This window comes from Ahaetulla prasina, chromosome 8 (genome assembly GCF_028640845.1).
Source record: "Ahaetulla prasina isolate Xishuangbanna chromosome 8, ASM2864084v1, whole genome shotgun sequence".
Classification (NCBI taxonomy): Eukaryota; Metazoa; Chordata; class Lepidosauria; order Squamata; family Colubridae; genus Ahaetulla; species Ahaetulla prasina.
The window spans coordinates 26211212-26233757 of record NC_080546.1 but is presented as its reverse complement, the minus strand read 5'-3'; the positions used below and the strand labels follow the sequence as shown (position 1 = coordinate 26233757).

The window sequence follows — 22546 nt, the reverse complement described above, 5'->3', positions numbered from 1 at the left end:
CCCACAAGTATAAAATGACCCCTAAATTTGATTTCTGGTAGAGGGTTGAAAATCCATAGAAAGATCTGTCTGCACAATGAGTCCCAAACAGGATAAATCCAACCTCATGTTGCCACCTAGTAATCAGTATAAATCAAAATCAGTGGTTTTTAAAATATATATTCTCTTTTTTTCCCCCTCACTCTGTTGTTTTGATTTCAGAATTGTCTTTGGAGACATTTTGTGGCATTTTTAAACTGATAGGAGCTATGAAGCCAAAGGAAAATTATTTTGGAAGGAAAAACTGTCTACCTTCCTGATTTGTCATTCCTAGGACTTGAATTTATGAATACCCATCATGTAAGACTGTAAGATTGAGTACTTATCTGGGACAACTACATTTAGCAAAAGTAATGTAGAAGTAGTGTAGAACAGTGGTGAGTTGCCCCCAGTTCGGACCAGTTCTATAGAACCGGTAGCTGGATGTCACCAGAGGTGATCTGCGCATGCGTAGAAGCTCAGTGCAAGCAAGCAAAGCTCGGCATGCACACGATCCCGTTGCAAACCGGTAGTAAAGGTAAGTAGAACCCACCCCTGGTGTAGAATTATATAAAAGTAAACAGCACAATTCATAGCCAGGAAAAGAGTTGTAAGGAGTTGTAAGCTGAGGTACAGGACGAGGGAAAAAGAAAGGACAAAGAAAAAAGTAGCACAGCAAGCCAAAAAAGCTAACTTCCCAAAGAATCATTTGTGAGATTTTCCTAAGTCAGAATGAGCACAGATTTTGCAGCCATCTGTATCACAATCCACCCCTACAATGCTGACATTGATTTAGCCCCATTACCCTGATTGCTAAGCACACCACAGCTTGAAAAAATACTTACCACTTATTGAAATCCAGTATTGTGCTCATTGCTGCAGTCTATCTCGGTTGTTCGAGACAGTTTTCCTAAACTGCAGAGATGTAAATCTAGACCACGTATCTCTGACAGGCCAGGTCCCAGCCAAGCCCCTATTGGCTTAGCCTTATTTTTGCCCTGGAACACCAAACAAATTGCCTTAAATTATTTTGCTTCTCCTTTGAATTTGCTCCAGATGCTTGCTTCTAGAATGGAGGGAGAGGAAAAGGCTAATGAGAACTGGAAGGAAAGCTTGCCAAGAATGGTGAAACATGTGTCAGTCAGTTAACATTTGTACGTTAACCATAGGCGTTCGTTGCACACGCACGCCCAGACCCAGAAAGTGAGAATAATTAAAAGAGTTGTAAGGATACTAGCGGAGAAAGAAAGAAAGAAAACGGTTTTGTGCTGCTGTGATTTTGTTTCGTGTTCTTTTTCCTTGCTGTTCTTCAATGGCCATATTAGATTATTGAACCTCTGTACTATTGTCTAAACCAGGGTTCTCCAACTTTGGCAACTTTAAGCCTGGAGGACTTCAACTCCCAGAATCCCCCAGCCAGCAAAGCTGGCTGGGGAATTCTGGGAGTTGAAGTCCTCCAGGCTTAAAGTTGCCAAGGTTAGAGACCCCTGGTCTAAACAGCTGTTTGAGTTTTATTTATAGATACAGTCACTGCATATCTATTTACTATACTAGCCTTGTGGTTCAACCAAAACAATCTGGAACTGAACACACTCAAAACCGTAGAAATGGTGGTAGACTTTAGGAGAAACCCTTCCATACTTCCACCTCTCACAATACTAGACAACACAGTATCAACAGTAGAAACCTTCAAATTTCTAGGTTCTATCATATCGCAAGATCTAAAATGGACAGCTAACATCAAAAACATCATTAAAAAAGGACAACAAAGAATGTTCTTTCTGCGCCAACTCAGCTCAAACTGCCCAAGGAGCTGCTGATTCAGTTCTACAGAGGAATTATTGAGTCTGTCATTTGCACCTCTATAACTGTCTGGTTTGGTTCTGCAACCCAACAAGAAAAACACAGACTTCAGAGGATAATTAGAACTGCAGAAAAAATAATTGCTACCAACCTGCCTTCCATTGAGGACCTGTATACTGCACAAATCAAGAAGAGGGCCGGGAAAATATTTATAGATCCCTCACATCCAGGACATAAACTATTTCAACTCCTACCCTCAAAACGACACTATAGAGCACTGCACAACAGAACAACTAGACACAAGAACAGTTTTTTCCCGAAGGCCATCACTCTGCTAAACAAATAATTCCCTCAACACTGTCAAACTATTTACTAAATCTGCACTACTATTAATCTTCTCATAGTTCCCATCACCAATCTCTTTCCACTTATGACTGTATGACTGTAACTTTGTTGCTGGCAATCCTTATGATTTATATTGATATATTGACCATCAATTGTGTTGTAAATGTTGTACCTTGATGAACGTATCTTTTCTTTTATGTACACTGAGAGCATATGCACCAAGACAAATTCCTTGTGTGTCCAATCATACTTGGCCAATAAAAAATTCTATTCTATTCTATTCTATTCTATTCTATTCTATTTATAATTATAATGAATTATTATAATTTGCTTTAACAGAACAGTAAAACCATTTCATATCGAGGCCCAACCCATTATAGAAATTACTTGAGTAATATGATTGTGAAGTATGTTCAGCAAGCCCAGCCATGGAAAACCAACCAGTCTGTTCATCCTGATGGCCACAATTAATTACTGATTAGTTTGAAATGCCTTCTAATTACTATTTGTCTTATAATTGGTAGCCACCCTTCTCTCATTACTGCTCAAATTAATGCTGCAGCTTGAAAGTGCTATTTCCCTTATTACTTGAAATATTTCAGATGCCAACTGAGACAGCCAACTTTTGAACAAATTCTATGTCTTCAGATGCCAATTGCCAATCATTTAAATATATAACGCCTTTCTATTTGTCAAGTAGTAACAAAAGTAACTCATGACAATATGAGAAAAATCAAAAGACAACATCTAAAAAGTTGCGTTTTTTGTTGTTAAATAAAAAAAGGCAGAGATCCTTAAAAGGTATGATAGTAAAGGAATAGAAGCTTAGCTGGTGCTATTTCTCTAGTCTTTATAATATGCTAAACTCTTTCCATAATACGCTAAGCTAACCTACAGTGGACTAGTTTGTGTGTCAATGTGCTATGCAAACCCAGTAAATGCAGTTTGTTTATGGCTTGGTGTGTTCTGTGAATGGAGATTATTGATTTAGTTAAGTAAATGTGGATAAATTAATCACAGATGTGTGTGTTATGTGAACACAGTAGATGTGAAGCTGATGGGGAAACATGTAGGGCTCGAGCCTGCTTCCTGCCCTAGAAGTAAGATGTAAAAGAACAGGCTACATTTAACACAGAGAACATTAAGGCAAGGCATGATTATTTCTTTAAAAGTGATCAAGTAGAGGATGATATAGCCCAGGGCTATCAAACTCCTGGCCCACGGGCCAGATGTGTCACATGCTGGCCACGCCCATGCCTGGTTTAGTGAAGGGGGGGAAAGTCCCAATACGTCACGTGACGTTGCTATGATGATGTTAGTTTGATACCCCTGATATAGACTTACAGTGTATATATAAGAACAAAAAGCAGTAACCTTCCAGATATTGTTGAACTATGTTTCCAATTCGCCTAAGTCAACATAACCATTGTTAAGAGATCCTGGAGTTTTGTTTAGCAATATCCGGAGAGCCACCAATCCACCTTTCTGCTTTAAGGGAACAAAATTTCCTGGGCAGCTGGATCTCCCCAGAGACAAATCAGCCTGGGTTTTTGAATGTGGGTGAGATTCTAGAATTGCATAAATGTCAAATGGCTAGAGAGAGCCTGTTCTATTAATGATCATATTAACTTTTTGCTCTGAAAAGCTTCACTTGTTGATACTTACATACACATTTAAACATGGGAGAGATACAAAGCTGCTCTTGCCCCTCTTTCTAATACTTTCATGAGAAATAAGAGCTAACCTTAGACACTGAAGCAAATATTCACTGACATGCGATTTCATGATGATTAGCTGTGGAACTGAGGGTGACAAGGGTGAAATGAAGCATCCATTAAACATCTAATAAGCCAGAACTCGGGTGGCAAAGGCTGGGAGTAGCTTTCCTTACTCCTTAAGAAATTCTGTTTGAATGCCTAACTTAGCTTCTGCCTATCCCAGTGGAATATCACAGCTGCCATTTTATCTCAAGGACAATGATGACTTCTATCTTGAATTTTAAAGGCATTTTAGTAGAGTGCACTAGGACAGGGGGTCTCCAACCTTGGCAACGTTAAGACTTGAGGATTTCAACTCCCAGAATTCCTCAACTAGCAAAGCTGGCTGAGGAATTCTGTAAGTTGAAAGCCACAAGTCTTAAAGTTGCCACGGTTGGAGACCCCTTCAGGAGGAGGTTCCCCCATTGGCTTCTATAGGACACATTTTAGAAAGACCATGAAGAACGAGAGAGAGAAAGAGAAAGAGAGAGAGAGAGAAACTGTAATTCAGGAGAATTAAACAATATGCTTGAGAAAACCAGAGGAACTGTAAATGGAAAACTTACTTGAGCATTAATTCCATTGAATAGAGCAAGAGAGAATGTCGGAGGTGGGGGGATTGTCTTGGAATGATAAAATAAAATCTCCTTCAAGTCCTACATGACTCTTGGACCATTCATGGATTGGCTTCTAGAGGAAAGAGGGGCAGGTTTTATTCCTTCTCTAGCCCAAATTTCCCATTCAAGTATCAACCAGGTGTTTACTCATCTATGTGGACAGTGTATTTGACCAGAATCCATGTTCACTCTGTGAAGTTTGAGCATCTTTAGGTGACATTCCTCTCTGGATCGTTGGCACCGGAGTCCGGGCCAGTGGCTTTAAAGAGTCGCACGAGATTTCAGATGGGCGAAAGGTGGGAGAGAAGGTGAGAAGCTGTGTTGCGCCGGCGGTGGGAAAGACGGTCGCGGGGAAGGGGGGGGGCTTTCCGCAGTGGCTTCAGTTAAAGGACCGCCGAAAGCGTTTTGGTGGGGTTTCCTCGAAGACACGTCCGAGCTCAAAGCGCCCGCCGCTGTGGCCAAAGCCAGCCAAGGGGAGGGACCGAACGAAGGAGGGAGGGGAGAAGCCGCCCCAGCAGCCTATGGAGTCGACCATCCTCAACTCCGCAGGGCTATATAAGAGGCTTCGACGGCCACTCGCCCCCTTTCTCCGAACTGCATTCCGGGGAAGAGCCACCGCAGCGGCGCCCACCTGGGGAGGGGACCCTCTGACTTCCCAAGAAGACGCTTGGCCGGGTTCTTGGGTCGGGAGGTGGGGGAAAGGTTCTTCCGAGCCAGAATGACTTCCATCCCCGCGGTCAACTGGAGCGGCGCCGAGCTGGGCGGCTGGAACGAGAGCCTGTCCTCACCAGCTGGGAGTAACTGGTCGTCGCCGGTGGCCAACTTTTCCAACCAGTTCGTGCAGCCGGCGTGGTGCCTGGCGCTCTGGTCCTTGGCTTACGGCGTGGTGGTGGCCGTGGCCGTCTTCGGCAACCTGGTGGTGATCTGGATCATTCTGGCCCACAAGCGCATGCGGACCGTCACCAACTCCTTCCTGGTCAACCTGGCCTTCTCCGACGCCTCGGTGGCTGCTTTCAACACCCTGGTCAACTTTATCTACGCGCTCCACGGCGACTGGTACTTCGGGGAGGCTTACTGCCGCTTCCAGAACTTCTTCCCCATCACCGCCGTCTTCGCCAGCATCTACTCCATGACGGTCATCGCGGTGGACAGGTGAGAGCGGGGCGGCGGGGAGGGTCGGGATGATCCACGGTCCGCGCACTGGGTGGGTGGGTGGGACCCGATCGATCCTGGTCTGTCAGCGCGTTGGCTGGCATCACCCTGCCGCCCTCTCTGCCTTTCTTTTTTTACGGCAGATCTCGTGCATCGCCTTGGCGCCCCAAAGTTTAGGAAAAACCTGAATGCATTCGCCGGGAGGGCAATTGTTTTTTGCCCCAGTGTTTTTGCCGTCGGCCACGTGGGATCCATGAAGAGGTGGGGAGAGGCGAACCTCCCCCTCCCCTCCAAGGAGGCTCTAATTCAGAGGTCCGCCCCCCCAGCTCCCCAGTCTTGGGAAGCTCTATTTAACCGCCGCGACAGTTGGTCCATCAGATCCAGCTCTTCTTCAAGCTATGCTGTATGTTCAGCCTCTTTTCCTTCCGCCCGAAGACTTTTCAGCACCTTTTCTCCGGACGGATTTGCTATTGAAGCATCCATAAATACCGACCAGCTCATCCGTTCTAGAAAACGAAGCCATTCAAATTCCCCTCTTGTCAATGTCATATTTCTTAAAAGAGCTGGAATCCACCCTCTTGAAATTATAGGGTGGGCGTTGTGGATTTAAACTGAATTTAAAAAGCTCCACAAACATAGTTTTCTAGGTACCTTTTTCCTCTGCGATTGTTCTAATTGCTGTTTTTCTGTCTTCTTCCCATTTATCCCACTTGGAGATCATCTGAATGAGTGGTTCCTTTCCCCACCCTACCCCCATAACTGCTTACAATTACCATGATTGTGATACCCATCCTGGTATTTATGCAAGTTGCAGACAGAATACCTTCCCTTGTTTTAATCGAAGTTAAACATTGTAATTATATCGAAGTAATAAAGGAGATGCATTCTTTATATACCAAGGGATAGGCATTGCTATCTTGCAAATGCATAAATCAGGATCGTAGATAGCGGATCAGACTACAACTACTGTATGACAATGCCTATGGATTTCTCTTGGAACTGAGAAATCTCACTGCCGAAAACTACCTCTCAGGACTATTGTGTTGGTAAAAGGAAGTAAGCCTGGATCCTGGTTTGAGGAGTTGAGAAGGACTGAAGGAGATTTGTAGTTCTTGATAGCCACTCATCTTCTACACTTGTGCCTATTATTTCCTTTTAAATCTAAAGCAAAAAAAAAAAAAGGCAGTAAACATCATGGTTCAGGAAGTTCTGTTATCTTTTATATGAAGAAATACTTCTATTTCTAAAATATACTACTAATTGATAAATAATCCTGTTTGTACGTGTCTATTTCTGGGGAAGCTAGACAGGCTTAGACATTTATGACTGGGATTTCCACTCAGGTACTTTCAAGTTCTCAAAAGTACCTTAGTTTTGATTGTTTTTTTTTCACTTGGAAATGATGATGAGGACTCTGTTGTGCTTTGGATTTGATTCTGAATAATACTTTGACATGCTGAAAATTAGCCCCTCTTTGGAAGTCTGTACAGCAGTCTAGAAGATATGCCATGAATGACTCATGTCCTTTGGGAGATGTATATTTGCACACCTGTATCTTCTGAAGCCCCTTTATCAGTGGTGAAATCCAAATATTTTTACTACCGGTTCTGTGGGCATGGCTTGGTGGGCATGGTGTGGCTTGGTGGGCATGGCAGGGGAAGGATATTGCAAAATCTCCACTCTGGAGCCAGCCAGAGGTGGTATTTGCCGGTTCTCCGAACTGCTCAAAATTTCTGCTACCAGTTCTCCAGAACCTGTCAGAACCTGCTGGATTTCACCCCTTCCCTTTAAGGGAGTTGAAATAATGCCCAGCAATGCTGTGGTTGCCTCTCCCCTCCCACTTGCAAAAAAAAAAAGTGCTAAAAATGAAAATGTCAGATCAGACAAAAATCCATCTTATTCCACATTCTGAAATACAGTTTTTCTAAAAGTGGTTTACTCTGTGAAGTTTTCTTAGATAAGCAGCAAACAACTATAACTCAATCTTATAGATGAGTTATAGGAAATAGAGGACATTCAAGGGCATCTGCATATCTAACTCAGCCTAATTTCTAACTAGTGGATCAATGGAAATAATGGGTCTCTTAGGAATAGTTTTCATATGTTTTCCTTTCAAATGAATGCATGGTGATTGCTAGCCTTACTGCCTGCTGATACTGTTCTGAATGAATCATTTGTATCAGTTTGGTGGCTGGAAAGAGGGAGAAATAACCAAAACATCACTTGTAATTCCCTTAAAATTTAATATCAAATTAACATGTTAATTTGCAAGTAAGTGTCTATTTTATCATTATAGATATAGATATATATAACAACACAGCAGAGTTTCTTTTTCTGTTTTTAAATAATAAAGTGTAGCTGGAATTGAATGCTGAAGACCTGAAGAAAGTTGCAGATGAAGTGACAAGGCAACCAATGCAATTTTGACTACACAATCTCAGAGAGTGAGAAATGGTTAGAAGATCCAGTACTAAGTATATTCCATTATTCAGTTTTTAAAAATAGTAGAATAGGTCTGTCTGATGTTCACCCTCAAGACATGAAGATTTCATTGAGCTGTGAGATGGAACAAAGACACATAATAATGAACTATATTAAAATGGTGTTCTTGAGCTCTCCAGATTTTTATACCAAGACATATTGCTATCCCTTGTATGCCACTTTGAGTTCCAGGATGAAAGAGGCATCTCAGAGAAGACTCTTAACCAACTGCTTACTTTTTAATAGAATAGAATAGAATTTTTTATTGGCCAAGTGTGATTGGACACACAAGGAATTTGTCTTGGTGCATATGCTCTCAGTGTACATAAAAGAAAAGATACGTTCATCAAGGTACAACATTTACAACACAATTGATGGTCAATATATCAATATAAATTATAAGGATTGCCAGCAACAAGTTATAGTCATACAGTCATAAGTGGAAAGAGATTGGTGATGGGAACTATGAGAAGATTAATAGTAGTGCAGATTCAGTAAATAGTTTGACAGTGTTGATGGAATTATTTGTTTAGCAGAGTGATGGCCTTCGGGAAAAAACTGTTCTTGTGTCTAGTTGTTCTGGTGTGCAGTGCTCTATAGCGTCATTTTGAGGGTAGGAGTTGAAACAGTTTATGTCCAGGATGCGAGGGGTCTGTAAATATTATTTTCCCGGCCCTCTTCTTGATTTGTGCAGTATACAGGTCCTCAATGGAAGGCAGGTTGGTAGCAATTATTTTTTCTGCAGTTCTAATTATCCTCTGAAGTCTGTGTTTTTCTTGCTGGGTTGCAGAACCGAACCAGACAGTTATAGAGGTGCAAATGACAGACTCAATAATTCCTCTGTAGAACTGAATCAGCAGCTCCTTGGGCAGTTTGAGCTTACTGAGTTGGTGCAGAAAGAACATTCTTTGTTGTCCTTTTTTAATGATGTTTTTGATGTTAGCTGTCCATTTTAGATCTTGCAATATGATAGAACCTAGAAATTTGAAGGTTTCTACTGTTGATACTGTGTTGTCTAGTATTGTGAGAGGTATATAATACTTATGCAATAACAATAGCAGCGTAATTTAAGATTCTGGATTAAAAGCACAAGATACGCATATGCTCCCTTGCTGAAGTCAAGCAAAAAATAGCTGCAGTCAATACCGGGATGCTAAATAACTTGCAAGCCTCACACTGCCTTGTTTTTGGTTTGAAGGAAAGTTGAAAGCAAATATAATAAATACTTCATAATAGTCATTAACTCAATCAATGCAAGAGATTTTGAAGTCAAGGACAAAGAAATTGCTGTCTGCCCTGATTTCTACATCCAGAAAGGAGCTAGAGTGACTTGTGGTTGGTAGTGGGTTGAGGGTGCTGGTTAGTTTTTCTGTTGCATATATTCTTCTGTTCTTTAATATCATTGCCATATCCCTCTTTATAGCATTTGCTGCTTAAGGCATTGGGCAATTTTAGACCAATGGAATTCCCTTCCTGACCCATTCTGGCTTCACAGCTCTTGATGCATTTGAGAAAGATTTGAAAACTTATTTAATAAGACAGACTGGTTATGAGCAGGTGTTTAGAATGGTTAGTAAAGGTAGCTGATGTGACTGTTTTGTTATAAATATTTCTAGCTGGCCGGGAGAATTGGGTGCATAGGTTGAGGATTTCATCACTGTATAAGGATTATTTTTAAATGTGTGTGTGTGTGTATCGGGGTGTATATAAATTCTATTGCTTTGGGGCCATTTTGACATTAATGTTCATTCATTAGTTTTGCTTGTGGTTGGATGGTGACTTGAAGATATGCGGGTTAGAAATACAGTTTTTGTAGTTTGTTATAATAAATGTGTTGGGTAAAGCAGTCAGAGGTTTAAACATGTAAGGAATCTGATATATTTGTGGCAGCAATTGTCCATTCATTATTTTCATGGAATGGTTTTGCCCATTCCTTCCCTCTGAGCCACTTCATATTGGTGATGGCAGAAATTGAAGTAGGAATTTTCTTCATGCAAAAATGTGCTCTGCGTCATCTCTATAGCTCAGGGGTGTCAAACTCAAGGCCCAAAGGCCGGAGCTGGCCCACGGGGTACTTAGATCTGGCCCACGGGGCCGCCCTGGAAACAGTGAAGGACCGGCCCACGGTTCCTCTGCCAGCAAAAACAGAGCTCAGGAGTCCATTTTCACTGGCAGATTGCTCAGGCCTCCACAGGCACCCTCCAACATGAGTGATGTCAAGCTGGCTATGCCCACCCTGGCCACGTCCACCCTGGTGCCCCAAGGTCAAACACAATCCTGATGTGGCCCTCAATGAAATTGAGTGACAACCCTGCTATAGCTGAAGGAAAAATAAATTGCATCACTTTGGCCTATAGGTGATGAACAAATGATGAACAAATACAGGTGGCCTGCATTTAGCAACTGCCTCATTTAGTGACTGATGATACTTACGACAGTGATGTAATAATAACTGGCCAATCTTTGCATTTACTGCATGACCTTCACAGGTCTGTAAAGCAAAGGAAAGCTGAAGTAAAATCATAAGTACAATCACAGATTTGCTTCACTTAACGACAAGTTGCAGGTCCCAGCTGTTGGGTCTAAACAATGACTCTCTGTAAGTCAGTTCAGAGGTACGTTCTCTTCAGCCACCGTATTGGCAATAGCTGCCAATGGAGAAGGCTGAATGTAGATCCTTGTTTGACACCAAGATGAATGTTGTGTTTTTCAAATATTTAGCTGATTCTGCTGTATTTCTGTAATCTTCTTGCAAAGCTTACTATATCAGTATAAAGGAAAGGATTATGAAGCATCCTTCATCAAGTTAATTATTCTGCAATCATGCTGAGAGATATGGTATTTATCCAGGAATGATTTTCTTTTCTATGCAGATGCAATCTCATATGGTCCATTAAGCTTACAAACGGACCTGTTTGTTCTGCTATATTGCCACTGATCGGTGTTAAAATAGGGAGTGTTTTTAATGGATCAAAATGATATTCTCAGAATTCAGCATATTGTTTGCTGATAAAATCAAGCTGATGTCTTTATTAATGATATTTCCTCTTTTTTAAATCCCTTATATTGGTAGTGAGAGAATCAGCTGTTGTTAATATAGATGATGCTTAAGATCTGCATATCTATAAATCTGCACATCCTTGGTTGCTTGATTTACCTGTGCCAAAGAGCCCTTAATTTTCCCCGAGTTCATAGAAGTTCAAAAAAATAACATATCTTAAAAATATAAAAGAAAGCATCCAATTAATCTATATTAAATTGGCTTGAAGCATTGATAAGAGAATAATGGTGTTTGAGCCTTCTCTCATTTTGTTGATATTAAAATTTATACATTTCTGTAATACGCATGGAAAGGTGTGTCCATAGCCTCTTGAAATTCTTTATTCCAGTTGTATGCAGAATAAGGAAGGAGGCAGAAAAATTCAAATTTCTTCAGTGCTCAACTTTAGCATTAATATTTATTGTTGTCTCCAACAATACATTTTTGTTGACTGGCTATCTCTTTTTTTCTTTGTCCTACCAGCCGGGGGAGGTGGGGAAGCCCTGGTTAAAATTTCTCTTTGGCTGTAAAGAATTCTCTCTCCCTCCCTCCCTCCCTTCCTCACTCCCCTCCCCCTTTCAATTCTCAGAGACTGCCTATAAGGTAAAGGTAAAGGTTCCCCTTGGATATATGTGCTATTCATTCCCGACTCTAGGGGGTGGTGCTCATCTCCATTTCTAAGCCGAAGAACCAGTGCTGTCCGAAGACGTCTCCGTGGTCATGTGGCTGGCATGACTAAACACCAAAGGTGCACGGAACGCTGTTACCTTCCACCAAAGGTGGTCCCTATTCTTCTACTTGCATTTTTTAAGTGCTTTCAAACTGCTAGGTTGGCAGAAGCTGGGACAAGTAATGGAAGCTCACCCCATTACGTGACACTAGGGATTCGAACTGCTGAACTGCCACCTTTCGATCAGCAAGCTCAGCATCTTAGCCACTGAGCCACTGCATCCCTAGAGACTGCCTATACAGTCCTTGATTTGTGTCCATCTTATTAAAAGGCATTCTGTTTGAATGGGATGCTGTAGATCAGACAATTCTTATCCGCACAGTTGTTTAGCATATGCAACAGCAACTTTGTTCTCCACCTTTCAAGTTATACTTCAGATAATCATGAAGTTGGGCTAGTGATAGAACGATGAGATATATTCAGTATCCTGATTAAATTCCTGGACTATGAATTCTTTCATTGTTTGGGTATGGATCTGTTGAACTGAGTTCTGTTGATTGGTTTGTCCATCACTTCAAAGTAAAGATTTTTACTGTCTACTATTCAAAGTAAAGATTTTTACTGTCTACTATTGACCTCACCCCATTCCTAAGAGTTCTGTAAGGGGCGTGCATAAGAGCACAAGCGTGCCTACCGTTCCTGTCCTATTGTTTCCTTTCGTTATATCCAATTAATATAGTTATTACATACTCATACTTATATATATGCTTATATATTATATAGTTATTTTCATGCTTATGCTTATATATACTGTGTGACAAAATAAATATAAAAAAAAATTGACCACCCAAAGGCTGACCAACCTGTGGTGATTGAGGCTTTCAAAATATTTTGCAAGTGACCGTCAGAAAGCCGGCTGATAGGGAAAGCAACTTGCTAAATTTATTTTGAAATTCATTTCATTTTCCAGAAACTCTTTGGATACTTCATCTAAGGAGTGAATCTTCTTTTCACTTGCTTTGACTTTGCTTGAGGGAAGATTTTGATATTCTATTTTCATAACTTGGATGCAAAGCAGACTAATTGTATATATTTCTTCATTGTCATGCTGTCTTTTTTTCCCCTCTGATATACTTTTTTATAATATGTCATTCTTTATAGAGAAGGACTAAGATGTTTTGACACCTCAGGCACATTTTCCAATTACTGAGTGGTTTTTTAATTATTATTTTAAAACTACATTAAAAATAAAAATAAGATAGCGTGCTCTCATTTTACATATTTTAAAATGCTTTCTCTAAGACAGATGACTTCAACCAGCTTCTTTTATCTCTCTCATCACTTGATGATAATCCCTGGCTAAAAAATAGCAAAGCAATCTATTTCTGCCTACCAGATATAGTCAAGGAAAGAAGAAAAGGGGGAGCCAGTTGGGAGTCACAAAATTAGGCTGTACAAGGGGAGAGATGAGGGAAGGGAAAGAGACTCCATTGCTATCCAAATTCTGAGCATGTTTGAGTGCAGCTTTAAAGGAGGAAAACAGAAAGCAGTTCAAGTTGGAGATTCTATTGTATTTATTATTAAATTTGTACACTACCCAATCCTGGAGGCTCACAAATAAAAACATTTTATATATATATATATATATATATATGGTAAAATGTAAAAATATAAAACTGCCAACAAAAGTGCGTATAGTCAAGGCTATAGTTTTCCCAGTTGCAATGTATTGCAATATATTGTATAGTTATTTCATGCTTATGCTTATATATACTGTGTGACAAAATAAATAAATAAAATAAGTAAATAAAATAAAAATGTATAGCTGTGAAAGTTGGACCATAAGAAAGGCTGAGCGCCAAAGAATTGAGGCCTTTGAACTATGGTGCTGGAGAAGACTCCTGCAAGTCCCTTGGACTGCAAGGCGATCAAACCGGTCAGTCCTAGAGCAGATCAACCCTGACTTTTTTTTTTAATTTCATTTTGTCACAACAGTATACACAAACATCGATATAAAACAACAACACATCATATAAGAAAAATATATATATAAGTAAAAGAATGCAATAACTATGTTAATTTGATATAATGAAAGGGAACAATAGGACAGGAACGGTAGGCACATTTGTGCTCTTATGCACGCCCCTTATAGTCCTCTTAGGAATGGGGTGAGGTCAATAGTAGACAGTTTTTGGTTGAAGATTTTGGGATTTTGAGTAGAGACTATAGAGTCAGGTAATGAGTTCCAAGCGTTAACAACTCTGTTACAGAAGTCATATTTTCTGCAATCAAGTTTGAAGCGGTTGACATTAAGTTTGAATCTATTGTTTGCTCTTGTATTATTGCAACTGAAGCTGAAGTAGTCTAGAAGGCCAGATCGGGAAGGTGAAACTCAAATACTTTGGCCACCTAATGAGAAGGTAGGACTTACTGAAGAAGAGCCTAATGCTGGGAAAGATTGAGGGCAAAAGAAGAAAGGGATGACAGAGAACAAGGTGGCTGGATGGAGTCACTAAAGCAGTAGGCATGAACTCAAATGGACTCCAAAGGATGGTAGAGGACAGGAAGGCCTGGAGGAATGTTGTCCATGGAGTCGCGATGGGTCAGACACAACTTTGCAACTAACAACAAAAATATTTTACATATAAAAATAGTGTGTATGGGTTGATATTTCAGAAAGAGAGTGATCTAAGTAGATCTTTGTGGCTCGGGGAGATAACATAGAAGAAAGCCAAGGAACAAGGACAGATGGAGATGCAGAAGGGAGGGAGAAATGAATTGTTGTGAATATATGTTTGTTCATGGCAGCTGACATATTTTTAGGAGTTATTTTCAATTAGAAAAAGGTACAAAGGGGCAGCTTTGTGATTTGATATTCAGAGTTCACTTTTACTTTGGACTCATGCTCCTGAGTGAGTTATTTTTAATATGGGTACACCAACTTTTTGTGAAACAGACATTTTGTATCTGGATGTCCCAGCACAGCAGCTAATTTATGAAACAGTAATTTTTCACTCTTGTAGAGTTTCCCTTTCATAAAGGACCCATTATAATTTTCCCAAATGGCAACAACTGGAGATACTTCAGATAGGTGTGAAAAAAAATTCTTATGTGTGTGATTTCAGTGTACTTGTGTCTTTTTGAACAGGTTTTGAATTTCAGCATTCTGAAATGGATTTGACCTCTTTTGAGGTCAAATAATGAGAGAAACGCTACTGTCAAATAATGAGAGAAATGTATTACAGTCCTACTAGTGCAAGACAATTATTCCCAGTACCATTCAGCAAACACAAGATTGCAGTTTAACTTTTAAGCATATTCTGTAAGCTAAAATACTGAGAACAATTTCCAGCCTCAGGCCAGAAAATCGGAAGTTATGGAAGACTGTCCCCAACCTTCAGGACTAATTCTTAAAGATTTAAAATAGCAGTGTAACTTCCAGGGTGAATAATAATATATTAGTAATATTGCATTTCTCTCCTAGTCTTCCTCATTGTATTATATACTTACTTCCTTTTGATTTTTTAAAGGGTGTTTTTGGCATGGTCAGGATTCTGCATTATACATGAAAAAAAATGTTCTTTTATTATGGAGACAGTAAAGCTTTCCAGCTAGAATGGAGTAAGTCTTTTGCATCAATTTTATTGCTGACTCTGGATAGTGACCTCAAATAATATTCTGTGGGTCCTGGGTGCTCTCTGAGTTTGGTAGTTTTCTTACAGGTGTTCTTATAGATGTTTCCTTATGGAAGTTCTTATAGATGTTCCTATAAAAAAGATGTTGAGACTCTAGAAAGTGTCCAGAGAAGAGCAACAAAGATGATTAGGGGACTGGAGGCTAAAACATGAAAAATGGTTGCAGGAACTGGGTATGTCTAGTTTAATGAAAAGAAGACTAGGGGGGATATTATAGCAGTGTTCCAATATCTAAGGGGCTGCCAGAAAGATGAGGGGACCAACCTATTCTCCAAAGCAGGTAAAGGCTGAACAAGAAGCAATGGATGGAAACTAATCAAGGAGGCAGCCAACCTAAAGCTAAGAATTTCCTAACACTGAGAACAATTAATGAGTGGAGCAATTTTTCTCCAGAAGTTGTGGGTGCTCTAATACTGGAGGTTTTTAAGAAGATATTGGACAACAATTTGTCTGAAATAGGATAGGATTTACCTCCAAGGTCCCTTCCAACTCTGTTATTCTGTTAAAATAATTCCTTTGTTTAAACGAAGGATCTTTACTAAAGCCACCTTTGATTGCCTACAACAAAGATCCTTAATGGTCAATTCTTAGCATCTTAGTACTTGCTAATACAAGTAGTCCTTGCCTTATGATCATAATTGGACCAAAATGTATCGCTAAACAAGGTGGATGTTAAGTGAGACATGCCAATTTTTACTACCTTCAGCACCAAAACTGTAAAATTCATTCTGATACACTACACAAAACTCACAGGCTGGTAAAAGAACTCCCTTCATAGCAGTTCCTAAAATTACACAAAAACACTTGAAGACATCAGCTGGAGATCTGGATTGAGCTGTAATTGGCATGCAAGCTACGGCACACTCTCTTCTTTCCATCACATTCTTGAGAGTCTGTTTCTATTCTGATTTACTACTGGTTGTAATTACAGCTTAATGAGGGCAAATTGAAGCTTAATTCAGAGAAATTCTAGCTTAATCTAGGCAAGACAAGTTTTCCAGGATATGAAGATTTTTGGATGATAGCATTTACCTTTAGATTTAAACATCACAGCTTATTGATCCTTAATAATTGCTTCTTTTTCACCGAGTCTGCAGCTGGCCAGATAGATTTTGTCCAGTTTTGGCCAATGTGCCACCTAACAGAATCTGCTTCTATTTAGTCTTGGTGCCACATTTCTTTTAGACTGAGTTATTGTGATACATTTTCTAACAGGCTGCGTTTAGTTTGTCCAGACTGAATAGAAAGTTAGCTGATGCTCCCGTATGTGGGGATATGATGAAAATAGTTGTACTGGTTACCAATTTCTTTTAGGATATAATTCAAGTCATGCTGGCACCAGCATCATGGAAGTGACTTCAGACAATGCAGATTCCCTCGACTAAGAAATAGAGATGAGTACCAACCCCTAGGGTTGGACATGACTGGACAGGGGAAACCTTTACCTTTATCATTCAAGGTGGCTACTGATTTCTGTTAAAATCCCCAAGGCTAGTTTGTTGTTGTTAGTTGTGAAGTTGTGTCTGACCCATGGACAACTTTCCTCCAGGCCTTTCTGTCCTCTACCATCCCCTGGAGACTATTTAAACTCATTGACTTGCTTCAGTGACTCCATCCAGCTACTTCATACTCTGCTGTCCCCTTCTTTTTTTGCCCTCAATTGTTCCCAATATCTCTTCTCTAGTGAGTCCTTCCTTCTCATTAAGTGGCCAAAGTATTTCAGTTTCATCTTCAGGATCTGGCCTTATAAAGGTTTGGTTACCTTGTAGTTCAAGGGACTCCCAGGATCTTCTCCAACTCTATAGTTCAAAGGCTTCAATTCTTTGATGCTCAGCGTTTCTTATGGTCCAATTTTCACAACCATTCATTGCAACTAGGAAAACCATAGCCTTGACTATATGCACTTTTATTGGCAGGATGATGTCTCTGCTTTTTAGTGTGCTGTCTAACTTTGCCATAGCTTTCCTCCCCCAGAGCAAGCGTCTTTTAATTTCTTGGCTGCAGTCCCCATGTGCAGTGATCTTGGAGCCCAGGAAAATAAAATCTGTCACTACCTCCATTTCTTCTGCCATTGTTTGCCAGGAATTGAGAGGGCCAAGAGCCATGATCTTACCAAGGCTGGTTACAGTAGAACATCTCACTATACTTTCAGCTTCTAAGTTATGAAACTCTTACTTCTTTGCCCCTCAAGCTCTTTCAGCGGCCTAGCTAAGAAACTTTTCAAATTCAGATAAGTTTTTAAAGCCAAGTTTTGATATTGTAATTGGTTTTCTTAACTGCCCTCTTTTATTGCTTGTTTTAAAAATAATGGGATTTATTTTCAACCATGTCCATCACAAATGCTGTTTTTATTTTTTTTCATGTGACAGGGCAGGATAAAATATTTCTATAATAATAGTGTATTTCACGGAGAAGGAAGATAAAAGTCTGAATAACATTATTTTGTTTCCAATAGTAAAGGGGCAGAGATTTAAAGAGTTCATTTCAAGAGGATAAAGAGAATAAATATTGCTAGTCGATGTAAAACACAGCAGTTCTTCCAAATTATTGCTTTGCTTGAGTTGTAATGCATGAAAGTGAACAGGAAAGACCACTGCTGCAGGTTGTAGTAAGAACACTAATTTTCTAGCAACTTTATTTTAATTGATTTTATGGTAAAAGAGCAAAGCATATGAACCGGAGAAACAGAGAGATGTTCATATTAACAAAGCTAAAGAATACTAAATAAAAATGTACGTAGACGGGCAAATCAATTTTTTAAAAAAACATGCAAATTAACAAAATTGCTAGACAGTTAAATGTCTAACAGCTGCTGCAATTACAACACACTGTATGATCCCTCTGTATGATACCTGGTGATTTGTCAGTGAAGAGGAAGCTAATAATCGCCTCCCAGGAGCTAACATGGCTGTAGATGGTGAGGCTTTATTAATTCAGTTTGCTAAACTGTGGACAAGGGGCATTGCAAGAGCGCACAAGAAACTCCCTTTCCTCCAGCAGACAAGAACAAAGTCAGTCTTACACAGGGATATTGTGAAAGGTTCATTCCTCCAGAAAAGTTGGCAGGAAGCTGTAACAGGCAAGGGGGAAAACTCTCCTGTGTTCAAAATACACATACTTCAGGGGTAAAATGCTCCTAGATCAGATCGGATCATGCGATCAGTCGCAATCGTGACCGGTAGTTCGGCGATCCGGTAGCGATGACAGAAGGAAGCTCCACCCACCCACCTGGGGCGTGTTTTTTACCTTCTGCACATGCAGGAAGGTAAGTAGATTTCACCCTGGACATACCTGCTAAATAGTTAGCAACAGATAAATAATTCCACTGCAATATTGGCACATGCAAAATGTGGGAAGGGGCTTTAATGAAACCATGTAAAATTTCTGGGTGAAGGACTCATTGTTCCAGTTCAGACAAGCCTCTCCTGGAACTAAATGGTACCAAATAATGAAGTGAAAGTATTTAAATATTTAAGTCTGCCGCAATCTGTCTTCTATAAGGATATGAATATATCCTTATATTCTATAAGGATGCGAATGCCATCATTCTGTTTAACAACTAATTCCCACAACACTGTCAAATAATTTATTAAGACTGTATTACTATTCTTCTTCTCTTCCTTCCTAGTATCTATCGCTTCCCACTTATTACTATAACCATGTTGCTTGTATCTTTCAATTATATTGTTTTTATGTTTCCTAGTACAATTTGATAGCTTACTAGTAACCTAGACTATCACTAAGTGTTGTATCTTTTTGCTCTTGATGAATGTATTTTATTCTCCTTATGTACACTGAGAGCATATGCACCAAAGACAAATTCCTTGTGTGTCCAATCACACTTGGCCAGTAAAGAATTCTTCTATTCTATTCTATTCTATTCTATTCTATTCTATTCTATTCTATTCTATTCTATTCTATTCTATTCTATTCTATTTTCCAACATGCTACACAATCAATCAGGTGAAGATGCTACCCAGAATAATTACACTGTAATTTAAACCAGTGCATCAATCCAGCAAAGCAGCAAGTAGATATGCAAAGAGATCATCCTTGGATTTCAACCTCAGCAGGGCATTCAGAGCAAAACCTGGATTTGGACTGGGCTGCCCCATTAGAACTCATGTTGTGAATGTGACAAGTCTTTGTGCCACATAGCAGAGGATTGATGAACTTAGTTCTGAAACGTTTGGTAAGAGTTTGGAAATAGTTAAGTCCGTTATAGCAGAATGGCACTTGAAAGATTACGGGCACAGGTTAGTGAAATCAATACCCCCCCTCCATAAATATAATAAGCATTAGAGAATGATTATTGAAATAAATATTCAGGACACCTGTGGCTATCTTTGCATTTTAATTAAATTTGTTGTAGGTAGACCAGGCTAGGAAACTAAAGTTACGAATGATAATGCTTCTTTTATGATAGGGTTACAATAAAAGAGTCTTGCATGTCTGAATGCAAGCACCCAAGAACTAGAAAGGATCAAACCTGAGACACTTTCTCAAATTATCTTTTTTTCTCTGACTCAAATGGTTTTTGTCTGACTATTGTCTTGGTTGTGGCTTTTTCTCCTATTCCTCAATATTACTCTTAGAGCACATTGCAACGTGTCATATACAGCAATAAGGAGTACTGTTGTTTAATTAAAGAGGATTATTTTTCATACACACACACACATAATCAATCTATATCTATCTATCTATCTATCTATCTATCTATCTATATCAGTTGAGCTTCACCCTGATATTGTTGTCTTTATTTTATTTATTTATTTATTTATACACACACACACATACATACATACGTACATACATACAATAAAGACGACAACATCAGGGTGAAGCTCATCCCCTGATGGCTATATGAATATCATCCTCAAGGTTTTCCATTATTAGAACTTCTGATTCAGAGGTGAAAAGAAGTGTCAGAGTGTATAATGGTGTGCACATAGCACCCATGTGCACTCTTTAAAGCAGTTGCATGATTGTCTGCAGCACAATTACAGGAATAGATGGGTTGTGCAGAAGAACATATAAGCCTGTGTTACATGCGTTGTTATAGGGGCTCCATGCCATATTTCTACCTTCAAATCCTCATTGTAGCACACTGTGTGCACTACAATATTTTGCTGATGTCATCAGAAGTTTTTTGACTTTCAGAATTGTCCATCAGATGTTTCTCTTTCTGCGTTCATTTCAAAGCTGACATCTGTGTAAAGTCAGGAGACAAGTGCTGAAAATACAGTTCAATCTTCCAATTTCTACTTGAAAAAGTTCTGGATTGGCTGGGCTCCATGGACCATTGCATCTATATCTGAGTAGCACAGTTTAAGGATTCAAACACATGCATGAAAGTTGCTTTGGGAACCATCACATTATTATCTCTTCACTTCCTTAGATTTTATCCATCACAGAAGCTCTGCGAAGATGTGACTAGCTGCCATTGCTCTTGATCTCCTAAGACAAAGCCCAAGGTATCAACCTTGTGACATTGCTCAGCTTGTGACAATAGCAGAGAAAGAAATCTATCTTATCTTTCATTTTGGCAGCAATCAACAAGTAGCTATGAGGGATAGAATTGCAATCAGATTTCTGATTTAGTATGCCATCACTAATAAACCATCAAAGCATGGATTTGTCACCATCTTGTGTAGTTATAACAGATATATTTCCTTGCAACAATATGTGGCAATGCCCAAGGATAACATGGCTTTAAAGAGGTAATTATAAAAAATAATTGGAAAATAAGGCCATTGATGTTTATTCATTGTGATAGTTCTTTAGTCACCACATCTATAGGCAACATGGATCTGAATTACCATAGCTAGCTGTTATTCTACTAAGAAATTGTAGTCCTTCTGTCTTGCTTTTCTTCCCTAAGCCATCAGTTGGCCAATGTCAAGAAACACTGCTGGCTGTGATCCAAGTCATATATTCTTGGCTAACATAAGATGGTGGCATTGTTATCCATTTTTGATACATCAAAAATCCAGTTGATACATGTTTGTATATTTCAATTTCTTTAATGAAAAGATTGGGAGAATGGAACTCTTCTGCTTTGGCTGCCATGGAGTATGAATCTCACTAGAGTATAAACTGTATATATAAAAAAATAAGATCCTGTTTGGATGGGTATGGAAGCTCTTTTGAGGTTGTTTTTTTTAATTATTTATTTATTTATTTTGTCAAACATGTATAAGATAATAGGTATAACTCTAAACATAATTATGACTACAAGAAATATATACAAATAAATGGGGACAGTAGGACAGGGAAGGTAGGCACATTGGTGCTCTTATGCACGACCTCTTAGGAATGGGGTGAGGTCAACAGTAGACAGTCTAAGGTTAAAGTTGTAGGGGTTTTGGGATGAAAACCACAGAGTCAGATAGTGCTTTCCAGGCATTGACCACTTTGTTGCTAAAGTCGTATTTTCTGCAATCGAGTTTGGAGCGGTTTACCTTAAGTTTGTATCTATTGTGTGCTCTTGTATTATTGTGGTTGAAGCTGAATTAGTCATTGACAGGTAGGACATTGTAGCAGATAATTTTATGTAATACACTTAGGTCAGACCGAAGGCAGCGTAGTTCTAAGTTGTCTAAGCCCAAAATATCAAGCCTGGTGGCACAAGGTATTCTGTTGTGAGCAGAGGAATGGAGGACTCTTCTTGTAAAATACCTCTGGACTCTCTCAATTGTATTAATGTTGAATTCTTTTTTCCTACATCAGGTTTATGTGCATTATTTTTAAAATGGTGTTCAAGCCTCCCAACTGTGATATATTTTCCTCTCTTCCTTGCAGTTCTCTATTCCTTGCAAGTTGTATATAGATAGTTATGGACAGATTTTGAAAGAATAAAATTTGCCGAAGTCCCTGATGTTTACATTACTAAAGCTGTGGGAAGCCTGAGTTGATGATGTTTCTTGACTTCAGACTACTTCATAATTTTTAAAGTGAAATGTTCAAAG

General features: G+C 39.4%; 1 protein-coding gene across 1 annotated transcript in view; it reads left to right on the top strand.

Annotated features, from left to right (window-relative positions):
- The first annotated feature begins 5258 nt into the window (after positions 1-5258).
- Positions 5259-22546, top strand: part of TACR3 (tachykinin receptor 3) — a 57464-nt gene continuing 40176 nt past the window's right edge. The window contains exon 1 of the mRNA XM_058193125.1: positions 5259-5692. Within this exon, the coding sequence (XP_058049108.1) occupies positions 5259-5692 (434 nt within the window). The remainder of the gene's footprint in view (positions 5693-22546) is intronic.